Below are 22,096 nucleotides of genomic sequence, written 5' to 3'. Positions count from 1 at the left end.
GTGTCCTTTCACCTCAATGCAGTGATGTCAGCATTGATCAGTCGACTTTATTGAGCAACACTCTTCTTCCGTCCCTCCCCACCTCTTGCACTCCTCCCTCCCTTTGTGGGAAAGTATTTTAACTGCCCCCCCTCTTCCTCAAACAGCCCCTCCCTGCCACTTACACCCCCTCCTGATCAGTGAAAATATCAATGTTTGGCTTTTCTGCTCAATCTGAAAGTTTTTCTCCTTATCACCCCTCACTCTAACTCTGTGATCAGTGCTTACGAAATCATTCCTGCTGTGGCGAAATCAAATCTATAGCGGCCAAATAAATTACATTTACAATATCAAAACAACATTTTAGTCATATGCAGGAACTTTTAAATTACCTAATGACTTGTGTGGCATTCTATAGCTTGATTCTTTTATGCCAGTTTTCATCTCAGAAATACAAGAAAATGCTAAATACAGGAGTGACTTCCTGTATGATGTTGTCACTCTCTACTCCTCTTTTCCCAGATTATTTATCCTTTCTTATCCTTCTTTCTCAATCCCCCTGTGTTATGAAACGGCAGCGTACAGCAAGTTCCTCTCTCTCCCCTGGAGTTTCTCCAGTCTGTCACCCAGTCTCTCTGCGTCGTGCACTTTCAACCCCTCTCAGGCATTATGTGAAGTATGTGGGTGAGAGAACACCCCAGGTCAGGATAAACCTGATAATAATGATAAATGTAATTTTATATAGCACCTTTAAAGGTGGCTTCTCGAAGCAATAAATTAAATAAATCCCAGAAGCGCCAGACACTAACAAATGCCTCTGTTCACACACATACACAACAGACCTTCAGCCAAATGCAACCTAAAGGCTAGTACAGCACAGGACAGAAGGCAACCTGGGACAAGCACCTAGCAGCATGTTTAATATTTGAAATGTTGAGGGAGGAAATGATTAAACTCAAGACCTGATGTAATTTATAATGAACAAACACATAACACATTCAGACACAGCATGACAAAACATAAAACACACTAATGAGAAGAAAAAGGGATTACTTACTGGCAACACCATCAACATGCTGCTGACTCATTAACTTGTGGATTGATTAGATTATTGATTGGTTTATTATCCACTCACACTATACAATGCCCTTGACCCCCCCCACCCCAGATCACATCATCCCCCAACTCTGTATCACAGCTCCCTGGTGTCTGGCAGGGAGGCTGAGCTCAATTTCACATAATAAAGCCCCATTGTAGGTGTGACCCCAGGCCTCCTAATTTCTCAAGACAGTCCTGAGGCCAGGAGAGTGTGCCCAGCAATTTCGCCACCACCGTCTGTGAACCCAGGCGCTGGCGTCAGCAGAAGAGCCAAATACAGCATCCAGATCTGCACTCTCACCCACCTAATCAGCACTCGTTCACACACGCACATTCACACAGAGTGCCTAGGTCCATCCATGCTGAAGCACTTGTTCCTCCAAAGACTCTGTCACTCGTCTTGAAACACAGGCACTCTCAGGTGGGGAGGTGCAGCTTCAAAAGCACACAAGACAAAAAGTTGGCAAACACTGCTGACAAAAATAAACAGTCTGTGATCAAAAATAAATCGAATAGCCTTTTCTCTTTCCCTGCTTCTTGAAGACATTTAAGCAAACATTACCACATCTCCTGGAAGACAAGAGTCTTTGATAAGGCACTCTGAACACCAGCTGAACACACAACACTGGGGACTACAGAACCCCTCTCCAATTCATACACCTGCCAAATACAACCCACAACGATTTTGAAGCAAAAATATTTGCTGCCTGAGGATCTGGCTTTGCAAACGGAATGTTGTGTGTCCAAGGATTCATCCCGCAAGCCCGTGAGCTAAGAGAGACCGAAATAGTGGCTCAAAGTTTAAATACAGAGTTAATTATATTGAATCAAAACTCCAAGTAAGAACCAGCGATGAGCGTGACAGGCAGGAGAGGTGACTGTGGACCTCGGCTGTCCGAGAGGCGAGTACGCGCGGGCCGCAGCTGCCAGGAGCAGTCTTGACCCTTCGCTCTCGCATTAGTCGGGCAGTATTGCTTTAACCCTTTCAGGAGAGAACACCCCCCTACCGTTTCCACCGGTCAGCGCTCGGGCGCTCCCCCAGCCCCCGCAGCGGTTTCAATGTGACCACGCACGGATTGCCTCACCACAAACCACGGTACCGGACTGTACAGGGTCTTTTACTCGGGTATGCGCACAGTAACTGCCCCTTCCCGCTCGGCACCTGTGCACCGTGAAGTAACGAGGTACAAATCAAAATATGGTACTCACTGGCTCTCCGGCCGCTCCTACCCCTGTCCGTCCAGCTACTATCGACCCAAGACTGTGACGTCTGGAGAGGGGGGGGCGCAGGGAACGAGAAACAACCGACCTCGGTCATGTGACAGGAGCCCTAATCAGGGCAAAGGTCATTCGTGTGACTGGGTCAGCGTGTCTAGCGCACACCTGCATGATGTCACAACATCAGAGGAGCGGCACACGAGGGAATCAGGTATTTCTAATTTTCCTCGATACAAAATCTAAGATATATGTGGATTTTTATATGAGGTGAGCTGCAAATAATTAGGCAGAAGTTAGTCCCAGACTGAAAGGTAAAGGGGAGAGTTCCTAGCTTTTGAGAATTTGACGCGGTTTAGCTCGTTTTATGAAGAAGCGCTGGTGATGTAAAACTGACATCATTCGATCAAACTGAACGCAGCAGGAAACGCTCCTGGCGAAAGTTTTATGTGACAAAGAGCTCGTAATTGCGATCCTGGCCAGACGGGCGTTTCCATTTACACGCGAGAAACTCTCCCCTCCGTGTCTGCTTGCTTTATTTGTAGATGCGTGGAGTTTCTGAAGACTGAAGAAACTGCACTGTAGGCGAAAACAAATCGTTTCCGGTGTCTTAGAGCTCGTGGTGAAGAGGGCGGTCCGGTCCGGTCCGGTTACTGTGTCCCGTGGCCCGGTTAGTGTGCCAGCCGGGTAGAGAAGCAGGGGACCCGGTGTCGTATCCAGTTCAGAAATATCTTGCAGGAATCGTCCCGAGAGACGTTTTGTATGCAAATCCTTAGACTTAATTATAATTGTATGTGTCGCACGTTACCAGTGTTTATTTGTCTATGTTAATACCTTTCATACCTGAAGACATATATACTGCATGTCTCTTAAAAGGAAACATTGAGTTACGGGCATAGATAGAGCTGACAGGAAAGCTCTCTGAATTGACCAATAACATTACTAACAGAAACATGAGTGTTTTAGAGTAGCAAGTTGCATTGTGACATTTAACACTGAGAGAGAATGTGTGAGGCACACTACCAAACAGCTTTTGTATTGTAGTGTTTAGTTTTCATTTATTTGTTAAATCTTTCTTGTTTGCTTAATGATTTTTTAGTTACCTGCCAGCTGGTAGCCTAAGCAATTTTGTAAATTACAGTAAGTGGGCAGTCTAATTGTAATATATGATTTGTAAATATATTATTTTGTTTCTAGCTTATATACCCTCATATTGATTATTAACCTAACAGGTTAGAATATAAAAACAAAAGGGTGGTCATGAAAAACTTGTTTTATTGGGTAAGCCTTTCATAACATGACTGGAGGGAAATGTTGAGAGCTACACGATGTGAATGAATATGTTCTATCTGCTGTTTGGCTCATGTTTTCTCAGTAATATGAGAATTTCAGGAAGAAACAGATTCAAGATAATATAATACACATGGAAAAGGTATTCATGTGGAATTAATGTAATGTTGTTGTTAATCAGTTTAGTGATTCTGTTATTTCACCTGGTATAAGGCTAAGAAGTCCTAGTGATGGCACACAGTGAGCTGAGATAGTGAAAACTGCTCAGCTGTGTTGGAGAAACAATTTCACAGTTATACACAGAAAATTAATACTGATATTTTCTGTAAGAGTTATTTGTTGTTCCTGAGCACATGATCATCAGTTCAACATAACGGACATAACGGCACTGTTGAAGTACAGCAGCTGTACTGTTTTTTGTCTTTGTACTTTGGACATCATTTTTGTTTTTGTTTTTAGTATGTTTAATTCTATAGACATTGGGGGACAATCAGACAGAAATGATAGGTGAGGGATACTGGGATTCTCTGTCCCCTGCAGTGACTGTCCAGACGGAAGAGTAACGCGATTATAATTCTCGTGTGGTAAGAGAGGAAATTCAGAAAGCGCAGGCTGGCTGCTGATCGCAGCGTGCCAGTTTACGGTATAAAAGCTGCAGAAACGAGCTGTCCAAACAGTGTGAGCCCCTTTCTGATGTGAGCAGTAATCAGGCAGCCCAGCGCGCCCGAGGCGCCTGACTCGTCCCTCTTCAGTCACAGTTTATTTCCTTTCCTCTCGCCGAGCGGCACAGTATGTACTGTACGTCCATAGACCCAGTTTTGTCATCGGCTTGTTGCAGTTATCTGCGTGTCTGAGGTCCAGACTCGGGTTGTGTGACGCTGACACCTTGTCAAGCCTAAATCTCATCTGCACTCCAGGGCTCTTCACTGAGCCCAAAGCTGAGCTAATTGACCTGCTAATCGGAGCACCTTCACTATTTTCAGTCTATAGACATGGCAGATTTCAAATTGCATGTAAACAGTAATAGTTAACAGGTTCAAGTTAGGTGTTAATGGAACAGTTACACTTCCCATTAAGCAAATTAATTTAGTTAAAACGTATAATTAAGGACCTAGGACCTGGGTCGCAATGAGAAGCGGAAGACAGGGGGTCAAGATCCAGGACTGGGAAGCCTGGTCTACAGAGCTCCTTAGAGGGTAAAGAGTGGGATTCCTGCAGGGAGGAATCCGTAAAGGTTTTTACCTCTAAAGGAGAGAGAGAGATCAAGTGCTCATAAAGTTTGTTGGCCTATTCAGCAACTTATAATGAAGAATGTGGCCTCCAGCAGGGCAGTCCTTCACATTTCCTGAGGTTTAAGTGTCCAGGTCAGGGTGTCCAGATGTGAAACTGTAAATTGGTACAATAATGAGCTGATTTAATAATAACTTTTATTTATAAATCGCCTTTTCAAACCTAGGACAGCCGAACAGGAATAAAAACCCGCAGGAATGCCAGCCCTCCAGGGCTGAAGATTGACCTACCTGGCCCACACTGTGGAGCACTGAAAGCTGGACCATGGCCTATTATAGTACACACCAAGTGGCCCTGATGTACAGCAGTACCTCAGCTGTGCTGACTATTTGGTAGCCTGGAAACACACTGTTCACCCACTAGTGGACACTGTATAACTAAAGTTCACCATATTTGCAAAAGGAAAAACCTTATTGTCACAACAGTGCCAGGTGCCTGGGGTCTGCGAAAACCATTATCCTGAAAGATTAATATACACATCACTTCATAACAGCTTGTTTTGAAAAGGAGGAACAAATAGGTGAAATAATTCAGAGTGCTGTTAAATGATTTATGAACTCAGATGTTGTTTGATTAGCTTTTAGTTCATCCTTAATCAGGAATAGTAGACCATCCAGCACTTACTGTGCAACACCTCATGCAGCCCAAGCAATGCAACACTTTGACATCGCATTCAGACTCCCAGTCTTGTTTCTCCAGCCCTCTTGAGATTTGAACAGTTGGATGTGACTTTCCTCCTCCTCCACTTGTGTCACTGGAAGACATGTCCCACTCACTAAAGCGTCTTGGTTAGCTGTAGAAAACAATCAGTTTACTATGACCACTACTGAAGCACTAAAAAGATACCCAACACTGCATGGAGTAACAGGTTTAATTCAATAACTAATGGACCAGTAAATATATATATTATACAGTAGTCCAATAAAGAGCCCCTTGCTCCTGTCCTGAAGTGTGTGCCAGAGTAGTACAGAAAGATTAGAGTTTTATGAAACGTGCACAGAGCCCATTTTAAAACATGCAGCTTCAAGGGCAGTAGAATTATCCACTTTTCTCAACACGCTTCCCCTTTGATCCTGAGTACCTGCCTGCAGGCTGTACAAGTCCAGCTGTGTTACTGGCTGCTACGTTTTTGCTTAGTATTGTCCAGAGCAAAGCAGCTCATGTTCACTGGGCAGGGCTCTGTATATCAGCGCCCCAGTTTCCCACTATCCCCGTCACCCCTTTGCCACCCTCGTTCCGCATGTCCCTAAGTCTCCAGCCCTGTGGTCATTTCCGGCGCCCGATGCGTGCCATGAGCTCTGCGTTGGCAGCGGCCTTGGCTCGGAGCTCCTTGGCCTTTGCCAGGTCAATGAGGATGCTCAGGATACTGGTGGGGACGTCCAGGGAGAGGGAGAACCGTGTCCCCTGTGGGTTCCTCTTGGGGGCCGCGACCGATGCTCGGTGCTGAGTCCGTTTCCGAGGGCTCACCCGGGCGCTGACAGGGACCGGCACTGCGTCCAGCAGGGAGCTCAGCGCTCTGCCTCGGTCCAGGACGCTGATGGCCAGCAGGTCTCCAACCTCATACGCCTGTCTCCTGGCTGCGGGGAGAGGCTGCTCCCGCAGCTTCATGGCTTGGCCCAGGGCACCCCACAGCATCAGGAGCAGCAGGAGCACAGCCCCCCTCGCTGAAGGCGTGACCACTGAAGGGAGAGGCAGAGCAAGACAGGGGGTCCCGTTGCTGAGGGAGCTGAGAAAGCACATGCGCACGGGCTCTCAAATGAGAAAAGACAGCAGCAAGAGGACTCTGTTCATCTAATGCAAAATTTATGTTCAGACAAAGAGCCGGTGAAAGGATATAAAGACTGTATCAGTCAAGGAAAACTGGTAAAAACAGTCTGCCGTTTAGTAAGAGAACAAGTCTGCGACAGTTCAGCACCCTCTAACGCACTGTTTTTTTTTTTACGATCTCATGCAGCCCTAAGTGGATCTTTGCCCACTTTCTTAGAGAATTCTGTCATCCTTGTCGGAACGCCACAAAGTGTAGCATTTGTCATCTCTTCCTATGTGCAAACTGTGCTAGGAGAGAAATTTCCCGAGTCCAGCTCTGACCATAACACTGCGATATAAAAATGCTCCAGGATTCTCCATGAAAAATACATAACAGTATAATCGAAAATGTTAATTTAACGTGTGTATGTGTGCTTGTTTTGCTATATTCTGTACGAACTTTATATTAACATGTGCCATATGAAATTTAATCTTTTATTTTCTAAACATTCCAAAACTAATATTTCACTCTGTTAATACTCTGCTAATTGGAACCACAGTCATGGTTCTCGTCTGAGAGAATTTCTTTCTTTGTCAAACTGAGAGATCGCACCGCCGTGTTAGTTCCAGTCACAGTGTGAACACCTTGAAAATAGGAGAGAGAGAAGAGCTACGGTGTATGAAAAGGAAATTAAAACAAAAGTTTAATGATTTTTTGTGAGCTTGGTAAACCTTCCAAGACACAAATGTCAACTGACAGTACCTGACTCTAAAAGCAGTAAACTTGAACCTGTAACCACAGACAGTCCCATGGGCACTTGCGTTCACGTCTCCACACACAGGCTGCCTGACGCACTTACTTGGTGCAGCTCTTCCGGGCAGGTCTTCGTCAGCCGATGGAGTCCTTTACTTTTTCTTCGGGAATGCGGCAGGAGTCCAGCTCAGTGGCAGGCTTTGAGGCTCTGTCTTCCTCTCCTTCCTCTGTGTTGGTGTGTGTCTGTCTGTCCAGATGTGTCCAGCTGTGTGCTGCCCGTGGCTCTCGGCTCCAGCACAGTCTGCTGTGTGACAGCACTGATCAGGAGCCACTCCTCTCCTCTCCTCGACTCTCTCCCCCTCTCTCCCCACCGCCCTGTCCCCAGCATCATCTTCCCTCCATCCCTCCCATCATTCAGCTCTCCTCCCCATCCTCATCACTCTCAGCTCCAGAACATGTTATAGCACTTTTGCTTTCGCCCTATGAAAGCATTTGTACCCATTCTATCAGGCTGAAATTCTTCAAACTGAGACCAGTTCTCAAACAGAGCGTTTGACAACCTGCTCTCCAGCCATAATTCACCTGCAGTATTTCTGAATTTGCTAAGTCCTTCTGATGTCACAGTGACACCTCCTTTCAATTTCTGTGAGCACTTATTCAGCACAGCAAGCTTGACAGGGTATGAAGACCTATTGTGCAACTATAGTTAGCTCATTTGAAATCCAAGCTACCATGTGTTTGGAAGAGGCAGTGTTCAATAAACGAAAAAGAGGAATTGTTGTCAAGTATAGACTTCTTATTTATTCATTAGATATGTTAATGGTGGATGGAGCATGCCTGTAATCAGAACTACCTCGGATCTACAGCTTGTCTCTGTGTGCAGTACTGAACAGGTTTATTACAGCAGTCTGTTGTTTCAATTTGTTACACAGGAGAGATCAATCAGGCTTGACTGAAAATCCCTGAAGCATTCAGAATAGAGCCCACGGATGTAAAAAAAAGTGTAGAAGTGAAACAGGGCTCTGAAAACCAGGTACCAGAGACAGAGTTTCTCACAGCTCTGCTGGAGCTGTCCGTAAAGAAGATTGAGACCTGATCCTTCACACCCTGCTCAACAAAGTCCAGATTTACTGCTCAACAGTTACCTGCTGTCTGTCCCGTATGCAGTCCATCCTGTTCTCCGATTCCATACCTCTGCCAGGTGCTGCTGGGCCAGACAGATCCCCCGCACAGGGCAGTCCAGCCCTGCTACAGGCTCACTGCAAACCAGTAGCCTGCTCCGGGTCACTCTGGGTGAATGCTGACTCCCAGTCTGGGAATCGTTGATAAGTACACTGTTCACAAGTGTGCGTGGAGCTGGATATAACACTCCGATACCTGCAAAAATGGAGGTCTTTAATCAAGTTGGAGTGTTACTTCTCCTACTTTACTATATCTTTGTAGAATTAAAATGTGTAAGTCCTCAGGAACACCCTTAGAGGTGGAGGTCATCTCTCCGTCCAGTAGCTTGGCCGCGTGGCGGAGCACTTCTTCCTGAGCTGATCCACGGTGCGTGGGTGGCATCTGTCTCCGGATCAATGAGGCCTATTTATAACTGCGCTCATTATGGCCCAGCGAGCGCAGCCTCTTCCCATCACGGGGAAGAAAGTCAAAGAGCCTTAAAGCAATTAGTTCAATTTAATCAGTAGCAGCTCCACTACACACAGGGACTTTTAATCAGTGGAACATGCTGGCCGTGTCATCTGAATGCACAATAAATGCCGGTGTAATTACTTTGCAGCCTTACCAATAAATTGAGGACTTGCAGATAGTGAGATGTGGAGGCAAGGAGAGGGGACCTCGGTAATAATTAAAAAAGGAAAACAGCAGAAGTGAACTCTCTGGGCCTGGACTTGAGCACCATTATTGCACAAGGGAAGGAGCAGAGCTACAGTGAGACAGTGAGGCTTCTTGCCATCATGATTCCCATAGATTCCACTATCTTCTCCTCGTCTATGAATGATTATTTGTGTTCATCAAAGCGACTCTCCTAGACTAAGGGTGGTCAGCAAGGGCAATCACTGATAACAGGGCTTCAGTCTAAATTGCCTCTTCTGAAGACAAAGCAGAAGAAGGTTCAGTAACTCAGGGACTTGAGAGTCAGGGGCGACCAAGCAGCAAAGAGCCACAGAAACAATGTGCATTTCTCTTCACCTGTGCAACCTCGCATCATTAATCACAATTGCAAGTAAGATGTGGTCCATTCATCCTGTTGGGCTGTTTCTATCAAAAGAAGACAAGAAACCCCAGCCCCGTGATCTGTGCCCCCAACTCTTTCCTATCTAGCTTCCCAGAAAGCTGCACTGACAGCTTCACTCTATCTCAGGGCAGCATTGATGGGTGACTCACAATGATGAGCAATCAGAGCCGCTGAGCTCATTTTTTAGCCCCTTGGCCGTTACTCATTCACAAACGGCAGACTTGCTGGAGCTGCCTGTCCTCCATAAAATGTCCTGCCACCCTGCAGTCTGTGTGGCTCCTAATGCCCCTAATGAGGGGGACACTATAATGTTAAATCTGTGTCGTCCTCCGGGTGAGACATAAAACCGAGGTCCTGACTCTCTGTGGTCCTTAAAAATCCCAGTTCGTTTCTCCAAAAGAGTAGAAGTGTTTAAATTTCTCCCCAGCCTTTACAAATCATCGCCTCCTAATAATCCCCATCTCTGAACTGGCTTCACTCTGAGAGCTGGTGTGGGGAGCTTACTGGCGCACTCTTGTGGGGAATACACATTGGTGGTGGAAGGGGGTAAAGTGATTTGAGTGGAGTCTGCAGAAAAGCGTTAAATGAGTATTTATTATTATTAGGTGAGGGTCTCAGCAGGGAGGGAGTATGAAGCCAGGTGAGTGACTCACAGAGGGAGGCAGAGCAGGTAGAAGTGTTTTTCCTGTGAAAGGTGAGTGGTCAGTGAGGGAGGGGGTACGAGGCCATGTGGGGGTCTCAGCGGGAGAGCTGGTATGAGGCTGTTACGTCCCAGTGTGTGTTCTTTGTGTGTTTTTTCTGTTATGTCCACACTGCTGACCCTTGATTGTTCTCCCTCCCCCATTGGCCCACCATCACACCACTGTTTCAGTATGACGTCATCATCAATTAGCTCTCAGCCAATCAGAACACATCTTATTCAGCATATAACATGGAGGTTATCAGCAAGGAGAGGCCTTTCGTTTGACTTCAGTCCCGTTTGGTTTTGGTTATTGCTTCGCTTTTGGTTATTGCTTCGGTTTCGTTGGTTTGCTTTGTTTTACTTTGTGTGTGTGTATTTTCGTATAGCTTTGGCTTTGTTGTTTTGTTGGTTTTCTGTTAGTTTATTTGTACTTTTGTTTTTGTGTGTTCATCCTTGTTTTGCCATTATCTTGCCCTAACATGTTACATGTTCAACCTTTGTGTTCTTTTGTACCCTGTTCCTGTTGATTACTCTTGTTTTCCCTTTTTTTTTGTATTCCTGGTTCACTTGTGTTTTTGTGTGAACTTTTGTATATAAGGTTAGTTTAGGTTGTTGGGTACACTTTACACACTTAGTTGATTTTGTATTAGTACACTAGTTTAGTACGGGTGAGTGCCATTTGTCTTGTATGGTTTTGGGTAGTCAGTGGAGGTTAGTTTGGGTGTTGAAGATGCCGAAGACTGTGTGTTTCGAGTTTTCTTTTGCAGTCAGGTTAGCTTTCCCTCACAGTCCTAGCCAGCTCCATTTTGCAGGCATGTGTGACAGGGCTATGTGGTGCAGAGGGGACTCTTGTGCTGCTGGAGTCGCAGGAGAGGGCTGCAGACTGACAGCTGCCTGGGAGGCAAGGCAGCGTTGGGACGAGGAGCCCCTTTCCATCCTGGTCAGACAGCTCCATTACCGCAGTGCTGTTTGTCACTCTGATGATGTGGCCAGAGCAGGTGCAGTCTGCAGAGAGAGGCCCAGGGCTGCTCTCGGCACTGCGCTGCTTTAATTAAGACCGGGAAAGCTCCAGTCCCCTCGGACCTGTTTATTGATCTCTCCTCTTCCGTCTTTTTCAGAGTATTTATGTACTTCTTTGCGTGGGTGAGTTTTTAATCATTTAAGGCCATCGAAAGACAAGGGTCCACGAGTTCTTTTATCAGTCTTTTTGAATGTCATTTACTGCTTCTACTATGTCTGCTGTCCTGCCCTTCAAAGGCTTCACTGTAGTTCGGGCATCAGGCAGTCACAGGCAGAGTAACGCCTCTCGATGAGTCAGTCAGTCACTTACAGACTTCATGTTGTTTCTCAGATTTGCTTTACCTGCATTTGTCGGGTCCGTAAGTCCATAATTAAATTACAGCTCGCACATAATGACATGGAAAATCACATCTACTTTTATTTGAAATAATATGCATGAACGCTTTCAGTGAATTGTATGTGTATTTTATTCGAAAGTGAAAAATGAACAATTAGCACGTGTCTAGTCGGCTGTGCCTTAACCTGGCCATGAAGGAGACGCCCTAAACAAGGGGGCCCAATAAAAATAATTCAATTAAATTACAAACACAAAAAACATCCAGTAAATAAAGTAAATATAGCCTGAGCAGATGCAAAACAGTGCTATAATGATAGTTAATTTAATACAATCAAAATTTAAGAATGAATGATTAAAACAGCAATTAAGCAGAAGTACGCAGCTATACTGTAGATTTTAGATGAGAATATTAAAACCCTAAAGAGCTGAACTGTCGTGAGTATCTCTGGCACCTTAACCTTGATGGTTCTTAGCTGTTTTTCAAGTCCATATCCTAGGAAAGCTCTTATCCACACGTGTTGAAGTGGAACACAAGAGCAAGGTGCACCGCTTCATCACGAGGAATAGAGCCTTCAGCAAATACCTGTCATGTAATAAGTCTGTAAGCTTTTAGCATGAAGCCTCCTGGAACTTTACATCTGGCAGGGAAATCACTTCTCCAAGACAACACACCCTCAACCACTCACACAGATGGCCACCTGCTCGGGCCTTTCAGCCCAGGGATGAGGGTTCGATGACAGGCATGGCTCTAGTCCGTCATTAGGGCTCCTGTGTTTGTGTGCATTCAGGGGGCATCATAGAAAGACGTGGAGCCTTTTGTCTACATGTTGGGGACCATCGAGCACAAGTGTCTAATTTCACCCTGGCAGTGATTTTCAACAACATACTTGTGAAAGATTTGGCCAGTTGTGCAGATGCTTTAGCTTTGAAACATTAGCCATCACACAACATTCAATTACTTTAGGTTTTTTTAATAATTTTTTTTTTTTACATTTTGAAAATAAGACCTGTATTTAATACATTGCTTTAAAATTCCACCTTCAGTTTTTACAAAAAATGGCAGATTCCATCTTAATTTAAAACATAAAAGCTTCAATACAAATAACATTAAATATAGCACCATTCATTTGTGGAGACAAACATGCAAAGTTAAAAAAACATATTTCAGACAAAAAAATATGATTTCCCAGGCAATATAAAAACATTTGTACATTATATCAGATTCCCTTCTCACCCTAACGTGCACATGTTTAGAATATCTGACCATACATTTTTAAAGCTGGTTCTAGGCATTGGGGAGTGCATATATATAAACTGAAATTCCACTCAACTGTAAGGCAAAAGAGACGGTTGTGGACATCCTGGGCTCCCTCCCTGTACTACTGCGCTATTCTGTGGGACCAGATTTCCCCATGTCTCTGCCTCTCCAAGAACAGGATTCTCGTGCAACAGGCAGCAGGAGAAGGATGTGGCCGGTGCCTGACTCCTCCTGTGAAGGACTGAGCAGCAGGAGGAGCTCACCTGGGGTGACACACAGGGAGCAGCTGGCTCAAGCACTCACCTCGGGTCATGTGCTGGCCGGGCGCCAGAGTCTGAGCAGACAGGCAGGCAGTGGGCGTGGCGGCAGAGGGCGTGGCATGGTATGTGCTTTCAGCCTCGCCATTTGGCCACAAGCGAAACAGGATTTGAGATTTTCACACAGGTTTTAAAAGAAGGTAAAAAGAGCAGAAGATGGCTAACACACATGAGAGTCATCACACACCCCTCTGAGAGAGACTCGGGCACTAGTCCCCCTTCATCAGGGAAAGACGAACTGTCAGAAAGAGAGGTGCTGTCCAGGGTGCTGGTTTAAATTGACTACTGCAGAACAGCATTGTGTAATGTAAGTTGTAGGCAACGGGTCTTTGTTCCCTTTTCTATAATATCTACATAGATCTTCGTCTGAGAATCTGTTGAAAGATTGGCTGTGTGTTCAGGAGCTCTGCTGCTGACATCCAGTGTTTTGCTCCAAATTCCTTTGAATTTCCAGCCAGCACTGGTTGAAAAAAAGACAGTGTCCATGGCACTAAGCATTTTATCCATTCCCAAAGAATCAGTTCTGACTAAATCATATTTGGGGATTCTAGGATTCTTCCATGTGGAATATCTCAGGAATGACTGAGAATAGATGCTGCTATAGTTTTCTTAAAATATTTTTTGACAGTTTAATGGATCTTCAGTGTATATATAATTGAATTTGCCTGTGTGTAATAAAATAGTGTAAGGTTCAGTTTCCATAACACTAAATTTTCCTGTTTCTTTAGGAAAACTAAGTTCAGTTGTGAACACATGCTTAAATATACTTCTTTGATGCTGCATTTAGAGTTGGAACTGTCTGCTCTTTCAGCAGTTTAAAATCAAGAGTGTTTCAATTGTTAGTTTGTTCCTGTTCTGCCTCTTGCATAACAAATAGGTACGGCCAACACACATGGCACTGTTCATGTCTGTTTTCTATGTCAATCATTGTGTGTACTTTTCCCCAGTATCTTTGTGATTGTGTCTCCATCTGGCATTATTTGTGTGTGGCAGTGTGTGCAGCTCATTCCCCCATGTCTGTGTGTGCAGGGAGGGATGTGTCAGAAGTATGGGGTGCCTACTGCAGAGGTGAAAGGGAGTCCATTTTGTAAACTGCTCAGCGATGGATTGCTATGACCATCTCAGCTGTCCTTCTTCTCCAGCGCTGTGTCTGAAACAGAGAAACCCACAACTCAGCACACCGCAGGTAAAAGGCCGAAGCCTGTTGGGGCTCAAAGGCAGAGTTTATGCTGTTTTCTGACATGGGAAAGTGCATTACAGTGTGCCACCCAAGTGGTTTTCCCACAATTACTGTATCCATCTGGACTGGATAGAGGAATACAGGGGAAGTACAGCACCTTAGTGTCCCCAAGGGGATTTAAAACTCCCACTCCCCAGGGAAGGCTCCTATACTTGGTTCACCCAGACTCTCAGCCCCAGAAACCTGGGGAAATTGATGTGGGAGTGTAAACATTTCTTTTGAAAAATGTTGGGGGGCCTGGGAGAAGCTGTAACCCCCCTCCCCCCACCTCAAAAAGCAGAAGCTGTCACTTAGATCTCAGTATCTGGACACAGATATAGTTGTGACTCCAGTCAGCAAGAACAGGAGCCTGTAGCTCCAAACACCCATCTGCCCATGAAGCCTGGAAGCGCAGGCTGCTGGACGTACGTCTTTCTTACTGTGAGCAGAAGCATGCTGGAGCAACAGCCACGTTCCCAAAATAAGGAAAAAAGGAAGAAGAGGCTGAAGAAGATGATATAGAAAACTGTGCCTTTTAACCTTCTAGGACACAGAAGAATGACCCATTCATACAAAGAATCTACAAAGCCCTGCTCTGCCTGTGAAGAGCTCTTCCCAGTGTCTGTGCACTGTTACTGGTGCAGATACAGGTTATGCTTTGTGCAGGGTTGTGTGCTTCACTTTCCTGCCTGTGTTCCTGTGTGCGTGTGAGAGTGTCGTGTACAGTGAAGAACAGAGACAGACAGTTCATATGCAGTTCTCAGCTGATTTTATTTATAGCCATGTGTGTCTGTTCAGCTATGATAGGAGGAGAAAGATTCTAAATAGCTCATGACCCCAAGCACTAAGCTGAGTTTTTAGACATCATCTACCCCCAAGATTTCAGAATGATAAAGTCAGCACAAAGCAATACAGAGAGAGACAAGGATGTAGAGAGAGAGGATACAGAGAGACAGAACACTAGAGAAGGATAGCTGTGGGGAGAGAGAAAATACAGAATGATCTGTGAATGCTTCACCATATTAATCTGTCCTCTCCGTAATGAGAAGCGACTCTCACACAGATACATAGCTCTTTTAAAACTCCAGTGCTTTACAAGTAGCATGCAAAAAATATTGAAAATAAAGCAGGGCCAAAATATTTTTCTTTGAAATTGGATGCCAGTTTATATCTCAGTATCCTAAACATACAATTTTAATATTAACTACAGTTCTAATCCTCAAGCCCAGCATGTCTCCAAGTATTTTGGGTCTCTTTGTCCCCTGAGAGCACCAGCATTTGAATAACAAACTGATTTAGGTCATTACCAGAAAACATGGAATGAAGACCCAGAGGCAAATGGACCCTTCCAGATCAGCCATGCTGGCTCTTGCCTTAAACATATATATCACATGCAGGCTCTGTCCTAGTTTTTGCTTTTAACCTGCATTTTTTCATACTTTAGAATAGCCATCTCCTCATCTTTTCAGCTGTCCTCACTACAAAACACATAAGATGCAGACTCTCAGCATGTCCTCATATACATGTAATTCCCAGACAATCCACAAATGTTTCACTCTGAGTTTGGGCTCTGTCAGTAGCTGACTGAGACTGTCTTTCTCTAGTGCTGAAGGGGATGGTCCTGTGTCATTAGCTGACTGAGACCAGGTTTCTCTAGTGCTGGAGGGGATGGTCTTGTGTCAGTAGCTGACTGAGTCTGGGTTTCTCTAGTGCTGGAGGGGATGGTCTTGTGTCAGTAGCTGACTGTCTGGGTTTCTCTAGTGCTGGAGAGGATGGTCCAAGTGGCTTTGGCTATTCCACTCAACAGTGAGCACTGTTCTTATGAGCTAGAAACTTCTGAGCCTGTGATCTCTCCACTGCAGGTCAGAATGGAAAGAAGCATATAGCTCTGACAGGGCATGCTTCACAGGATTCCATTTTGCTCCATGCCTCTTCAAAGGATGCTGCGTACCTCTCCTGTTCTGTCTGACAACTGACACTTCTGATTGGTAAATTATGAAACACAAATTCAACTTTTTGTTCTTTGGAATATTGCGTCAATAAAAAAACAGCAAGACATCCATGAAGTGCTGAAGTGATATTTTTGTACACTCATCTTCTTCCTCGCCTGCTCCTGAAAGGCCACTCAGGTACAATTCCAGCCTGACAACAGCAGGTCTCCAATCTCCACACTCCTACACACCTGCCACTGCAGGTGGCAATGCCCTTACCTGCCCGCTTGCCCTGGCAGTGGAGCTGACAGTCCTCTTTAGAGGTGAAGTGGTTGGCGTTTCCTCCGCACCCGCTGTAGATGAAGGGGCGGCAGTCGGACACCCGAGAGTTGAAGTACCAGCGCAGGGTGTAGCGTGAGCAGGTGCCCTCCTCCAGAGGCAACAAGCAGGAGTCTGCTGGGCAGGGGAAGGCAGCATGAGTTCAGCTCTGGTTGCAGCTCTGTTCTGATGGGTTTGCGTTGGAGCTATCTGGCAAACTAACAGGCTGGAAGTGCTGTCATACTGACTTGTGTAACAGGATGTGCAGGTTTTGTAAGCACAAGCAAGTACAGACAGGCCTCCAGCTCTGTCTCAGTAACACAGAAATGTCCAATATGCATTGGTCACCACAAACAAGACCTTTTCATGCATAAAACACCAGTTTCCAAAACCACCAGTCTGTACTGCCAGGTCATGCCGACATGCAGAACTCAGCCAGCACCACCGTCCCTGCGTGCACATGGCCCTGGAGGGATGTTAGTAAAACTTGCACCAGAAACAAGGCAAGACCTTGATGGAAAAAGCTACAAAACAAAAGGCAGTTTTAGATGGTTAAACCTAGGAAATTAAGCAGGACACCAGCATGGGCAGCACTTCAGATCTGTGCGTTCCTGCAGATAAAGGCTGCAGAGTGACTCGGACTGTGTCATGGGACTGTTTAAACTCCTCAGACTGAAAGAGGGAATTCTAGTTGAGGCCTTTGCAGATCTCCAGTCTCACAAGTGCTTTGATCACTTAATTGATTCACTGGTACTTCTAATTAATACTTTGTTTCTGTCTAGTAGGCTGATAGGTTAGAGAAGCAGTGTGTCTCAGCATTAGTTTTCTTTCACAAGGGCTTTCACTTCATCTGATCACTTAACCACAATGTCTAAGTAACTCTTTGCTCAAATGCATCAACTGAATCTTTGTTCAGACTGGAGATCTGCACGCCTGCTGCGCTGCAGGAACACAGCTGGAAACCACAGACTCCCAGGTTGTTGCAGGGGCTGAAAGAAAAGAGAAGTGTCCAGCTGCCATGAACAGAACAGGTCCTGACCACTGGGCCACACCCCACCCATCAGTCCCCCATCAGCTCAACCCTGTCTGCCAGAAGAAGCTTTTGAAAGCAGCCAGCCTGGAGCGGTGAGCCGTGGTGCACCAGTAGCACCGTTACCTTCACCAGCGAGCGCTCGCCTGCTGCGCAGGGCCTGCCGGGGGTCGATGGTACTGGTTTCGCCTGAGGAGACAGAACAGTACAATCACTGCTCAGACCAGCACACGGACCCACTGGCAAGGCAAGAGCTACTGGGCATACAGCGACTGAGGGGGAACACGGTCAGATCATCATCTTCATCTTCTAGTGACTAAGGACTCACATCATGACTAGGCACTTTGAAATCAAGAGTATTTTAATGCTGGTTAGCTCATTAATGCAGCATAATCCAATCGTCAATAATACTAAATTTCTCTTGTGTGAGCAGTGCCAATTTGGAGTAGCACAACCTACATAAAAAATGTTCCACAATTTTTTCCACTTTTCCATAGCAAGTACCATGCTTTGTTAACACAGTAACTTACCAGCCATACCAGCAAAGCACTTTGTATTTGAATCTGAATTTGTGGGAGAAACAAGAGACTGAAGTACAGAGAGGTGAGAGGAAAGGAGCATACTGACCCTCAGTTAAGGTGACGGTGGGAAACAGGTCTTCCTCTGTGGGGTCATCGTAGCTCTCCACAGAGTATACATGCTCGTAGTCAGGGTCATTTGTATTCACCACCACACGCAGCTCCCGCCCTGAAACATAGGGGGCGCCAGACAATCAGAGCCCCCTCTGCCCTACACTGCCTGCCCTGCTGACCTACAGCTGTCTGTCCATCAGGCAGTCATCACTCCATCAGCCCAGATTATCTGTAGCGTTCAGTTTGTCAGTCAATCAATGGGTCAGTCAGTCATCCGGTCCCATTAGGGACTCAGTACACTGGCAGTCAGTGTCATCCAATCAGACACACTGGCACTGAGTCCCCATTTCGTTCAGCCAGACCAAACAGCAGGGCAGGCTGGACCAGGCCAAGCTTTTCAGCACTGCTGAACCAGCCACTGGAAGCCGTGTCTGCAGAATGGAACTTCCTCTGCTGGACAGACCGGGACGAATTCACTCAGGGACCAGGCTGTGGGAAATGACAGCACCCCAACACACTCCACACACATTCTGTACACCCCCAAACCAACAGACAGCAGACTGGCTTCAAGCAGAGCTCAATGATGAGAAAGAGTGGCCCGCTACACAGTCCTGCCATGCTAAAATGAGCCTCTCATTTCCCCCACATTTCTTCTGCAACCTTGTTTTCTTCGTGACTTTGTGGCCCGCATCAGGCCCTGCAGCAAGCACAAGGCTCCAATTGTAGCCTTGGACACTGCTGCAGCTGGGTCTGCTCCAATGTGTGTTCAGGGTTGTGACATTATCTCACAGATCTGCTCATTTTAACATGGGAAGACTCTGATCTTCACGGCTTCAAACACTGCTGACTGATCTGCAGAAACAGGGCTGGCCAGAAAAAGCATTCCAAAGCAAGAAGCTAATATGATGTTACTCATATGCACTTCACCAAAGTGATCTCTCAGTTACACACAGGTACAAAGCATACACAGGAGTAAGTATGGCCCAGTAGTTGAAGAAAGGACTGATCTCATGAAACAACCTGGTAATTCTGTGGTTTGCCCTGCTGTTGCCCCTGTACAACACCTAGGATTGACATGTCCCAGAATGCTCCACTCTGCACCCTTTACTGAAGCTAGAGCTGAGCCCCCCAGGTGTTTCTGCAAACGGCATCTCGTGTTCCGACAGTGCTCTGCGAGCCTGCAGGCTCAGTGGGTTTTCTTAAGCCTGCTTGACTGTGCCTGACCTTGCTCACCGACACTGACAGCAGCAAGCTGATTCAGCTGGCAACCACAACAAGATTTTACAGGCCTTGAAAATAAAACCTTTAAAAATATGTACAAAAAACATTAAAAGTACAGCAAATGAAGAATAAGAGAGTGGCAAAATAACAAGGACAGGGACAGAGAGAGAAGATGAGGTGATCAGCACACTTGGAGCCCAGTGAATGTCAAAGCAGTGAACAGGGAGATGAACACAGAATCGCAACACAGCTCCCACCCTGAAAACAGTGGACCTGTGTTGTCACTGCAGGTCTATCAACTGCAAAGACTTGTGCATTAGTCCACAGCTCTAACTGTGTTGATGACGAGGAGGAGCAGGCAATCGGAACAGAAGCACTTTCAGTTACCCTCAGTGTAGCCTGTTTCAGTAACAAACACGTTTTATATCAATAGTTCACTGTGTTCATTAACAATGTTATTTCCATTTCAAGCAGGAGGAATAATGAACTGAGAAGCTTATTGATCGATCAGTATTGTTCGTGGATTGAAAAGACTGAGCTTCAGTTATGTAATTTCACAAAAATGGAAATATTTCCTACTGAATCCTATTGTTTACCTGATCTGTAGAGTATATTAAGATTTTGACATTTAAGTTTAAAATATTTGATACAATCCATCAGACCTGAGTTACATTTTTTGTAAAAAAAAAATCACTCTCTCTCTCTAAATATATAGGGGGAAGAGTGGTGGTACTGTGGCTAAGGATCTGCACCTGTGGCTGGAAGGCTGCCGGTTCAAATCCCACGGCCGGCAGAGGAATCTTACTCCGATGGGCCCCTGAGCAAGGCCCTTAACCCCAACTGCTCCAGGGGTGCCGTATAAATGGCTGACACTGCTCTGACCCCAAGCTTCTCTCCCTGTCTGTGTGTCTGTGTCTCATGGAGAGCAAGCTAGGGTATGCGAAAAGATGAATTTCTAATGCAAGAAATTGTATATGGCTAATAAAGTGATCTTATCTATGTTTTACACTGCATTGACACTCTCTTGAGATGACCTGGATAAAAGCATTAGAAAAGACACACTCACATGCAGAGAGAGTGAGGAAGACACTCACATGCAGAGAGAGAGTGAGGAAGATACACTCGCATGCAGAGAGAGACAGGTGGGCAGGCAGATGGACGAACAGCAGATGGACAGACGGACTCACCCTGCTCGCCTGACTGCGACAGCTTCAGTACTGGAATGGGCCGGGTGCGATAGGACTGGGCAGGCAGGCGGGATGGGGAGTCTGGGACAAAACCTGAGAGGGGCGGGGCAGTTGGGTGTGTGTGGAGGACATGAGCAAGACCCAAGGAGAGAACAGACAAACTCGGCTCGTTAGTAAACAACATAAGACAGTCACAGCAACAACATCAAGAAGACAGTCAGATGGAATCTTGGGGGTGACTTCTGGGACAAAGAAGCATTCACAACAGAGGAGAACAACACAGTACAACAGAAGATGGCACTCGCAGAGTTGTTATTCCTATTTGAACAACTTATTATGGAAAAATGACCATCTCCCATCCCCAGAAATCCAACGAAACATCACCGTAGGAAACCAGTGGGTTAGAGACAAAGGTGTGAGTTAGTAAGAGCCACTGGCGCTGTCAGCTGGGGTCACATGACCCCACTGCACAGCAGATTGATCCAGTTCTGGTTTTTACTAACTGGCAGGCTGGATATTTTAAAATTGTTGGTTCAATGTGGGTACATTTTCATAAGCAAGAGGTTTGGAGTTACAGTACAGTACTGCTGTTTCTTTTTTTGATTAACAAGTAAAAACATCCTGTAGCTCATAATACTCAAAACGAATCAATCAGCTGTGCTGTAGGAGTCAATGTGTTCCCCTGGTGTCGGATTCTGTCTCCAAGGGTGTGCCGGTCTCTGAGTCAATGTGCCTGTGTGCAAGAGTACTTCTATACTGTACATAACCAAACACAGAAACAGAAAACAACAATTACTTTCTGACACCTCTGTCTCTGCTCCCAAGGTGTCGAAGACTGGCGGCTTCATCCTGTAATTCCCTGAAGCATAAGGAGACACAGACAACCTGAACAGACAGCAGCCACAGGCTGTCGAGAGAGCTCGCCGACAGTGTCAGGCTCCCATTGCACAGCAGTGTGAGCCACTCCAAGCTTTACCTGCTGCCAGTTCTTGCATTTAAGCCGAGTCCAGGAGCTGGATCTTTCACTCTGCGGGCTTATTCAGAGCAGACTCAAATACAGTCTGTTTTATCAACGCAAAGCTCCGCAGCTGGTGAAACTTGAAAGGGGTCAATGGGAGTCTACCTGCACAGCTGATGTCCTGTGTATTAAATAACATCCAGTCCAGCCTGGAAAAGGGGAAGTGTATGAGACTGTTGCAGAAACGCTGACAGGCTAGCAGGAAGGAGTACACCATTGTCCCAGTGAACAGTATCCACCAGGGAAAGGCATGTGATGCCTTAACCTCACTGTGCCCTCCTGCTCATGGTGCAGAACGTCAAAGCCCTACAAGAA

The 22,096-nt window shown here is 45.8% G+C and overlaps 3 protein-coding genes and 1 long non-coding RNA gene across 10 annotated transcripts in view; 1 reads left to right on the top strand and 3 right to left on the bottom strand.

Annotated features, from left to right (window-relative positions):
- cidec (cell death inducing DFFA like effector c) overlaps positions 1 to 6,430 on the bottom strand; it is a 13,509-nt gene extending 7,079 nt beyond the window's left edge. Inside the window, exons 1-2 of one of the 3 annotated variants that reach the window (XM_069189671.1) lie at positions 6,340 to 6,430; positions 5,497 to 5,665 (exon numbers count right to left, since the gene is read on the bottom strand). The gene's annotated coding sequence lies outside the window, so the exon portion shown is untranslated. Of the gene's footprint in view, positions 1 to 2,162; positions 2,253 to 2,286; positions 2,387 to 5,496; positions 5,666 to 6,339 lie in introns of those variants that run through there. The other 2 variants (XM_015348121.2, XM_015348124.2) reach the window with 2 other exon arrangements.
- On the top strand, positions 2,420 to 16,506 carry LOC138238466 (uncharacterized). Of its 2 annotated transcripts, XR_011189519.1 has the most exons (4): positions 2,420 to 2,506; positions 2,838 to 2,962; positions 14,255 to 14,411; positions 16,307 to 16,506. It is a non-coding gene; the product is annotated as an uncharacterized lncRNA (long non-coding RNA). The 2 variants fall into 2 exon arrangements; XR_011189520.1 differs by lacking the exon at positions 2,838 to 2,962.
- Positions 5,731 to 8,666, bottom strand: LOC107077448 (urocortin-3-like). Its single transcript, XM_015348126.2, has 3 exons — positions 8,518 to 8,666; positions 7,479 to 7,676; positions 5,731 to 6,551 (listed from the first exon to the last, which is right to left on the bottom strand). Coding segments are annotated over exons 2-3 (414 nt in total). The 5' UTR covers positions 7,480 to 7,676; positions 8,518 to 8,666; the 3' UTR covers positions 5,731 to 6,138.
- On the bottom strand, positions 13,000 to 22,096 carry LOC138238464 (collagen alpha-1(XXVIII) chain). Of its 4 annotated transcripts, XM_069189674.1 has the most exons (7): positions 21,740 to 22,096; positions 21,560 to 21,622; positions 20,764 to 20,856; positions 18,351 to 18,470; positions 17,850 to 17,912; positions 16,655 to 16,831; positions 13,000 to 14,375 (listed from the first exon to the last, which is right to left on the bottom strand). In XM_069189674.1, exons 1-7 carry the CDS (start codon positions 21,756 to 21,758, stop codon positions 14,347 to 14,349), a joined length of 564 nt encoding a protein of 187 aa, XP_069045775.1. In that variant the 5' UTR covers positions 21,759 to 22,096; the 3' UTR covers positions 13,000 to 14,346. The 4 variants fall into 4 exon arrangements, 3 of the variants coding, with proteins under 3 accessions (XP_069045775.1, XP_069045773.1, XP_069045774.1); XR_011189518.1 differs by lacking the exons at positions 21,560 to 21,622; positions 21,740 to 22,096 and having other exon boundaries at positions 13,000 to 13,171; positions 14,287 to 14,375; positions 20,764 to 21,552; XM_069189672.1 differs by lacking the exons at positions 21,560 to 21,622; positions 21,740 to 22,096 and having other exon boundaries at positions 20,764 to 21,552.

The sequence above is a fragment of the Lepisosteus oculatus genome, chromosome 4 (genome assembly GCF_040954835.1).
Source record: "Lepisosteus oculatus isolate fLepOcu1 chromosome 4, fLepOcu1.hap2, whole genome shotgun sequence".
In the NCBI taxonomy this organism is placed as follows: domain Eukaryota; kingdom Metazoa; phylum Chordata; class Actinopteri; order Semionotiformes; family Lepisosteidae; genus Lepisosteus; species Lepisosteus oculatus.
Note: the sequence above shows the minus strand (reverse complement) of the source record. Positions and strands in the feature narration are given on the sequence as shown.

Excerpts from the sequence above, each read along its gene's own strand:
- LOC138238464 (XM_069189672.1), bottom strand. The coding sequence starts at position 20,947 with ATGTTGTTTACTAACGAGCCGAGTTTGTCTGTTCTCTCCTTGGGTCTT. Across the intron at positions 18,471-20,763 it reads GTCGCAGTCAGGCGAGCAGG|GGCGGGAGCTGCGTGTGGTG; the intron begins GTGAGTCCGTCT and ends CCTATGTTTCAG. Across the intron at positions 14,376-16,654 it reads CTGCCAGGGCAAGCGGGCAG|ACACAGCGCTGGAGAAGAAG; the intron begins GTAAGGGCATTG and ends TCTCTGTTTCAG.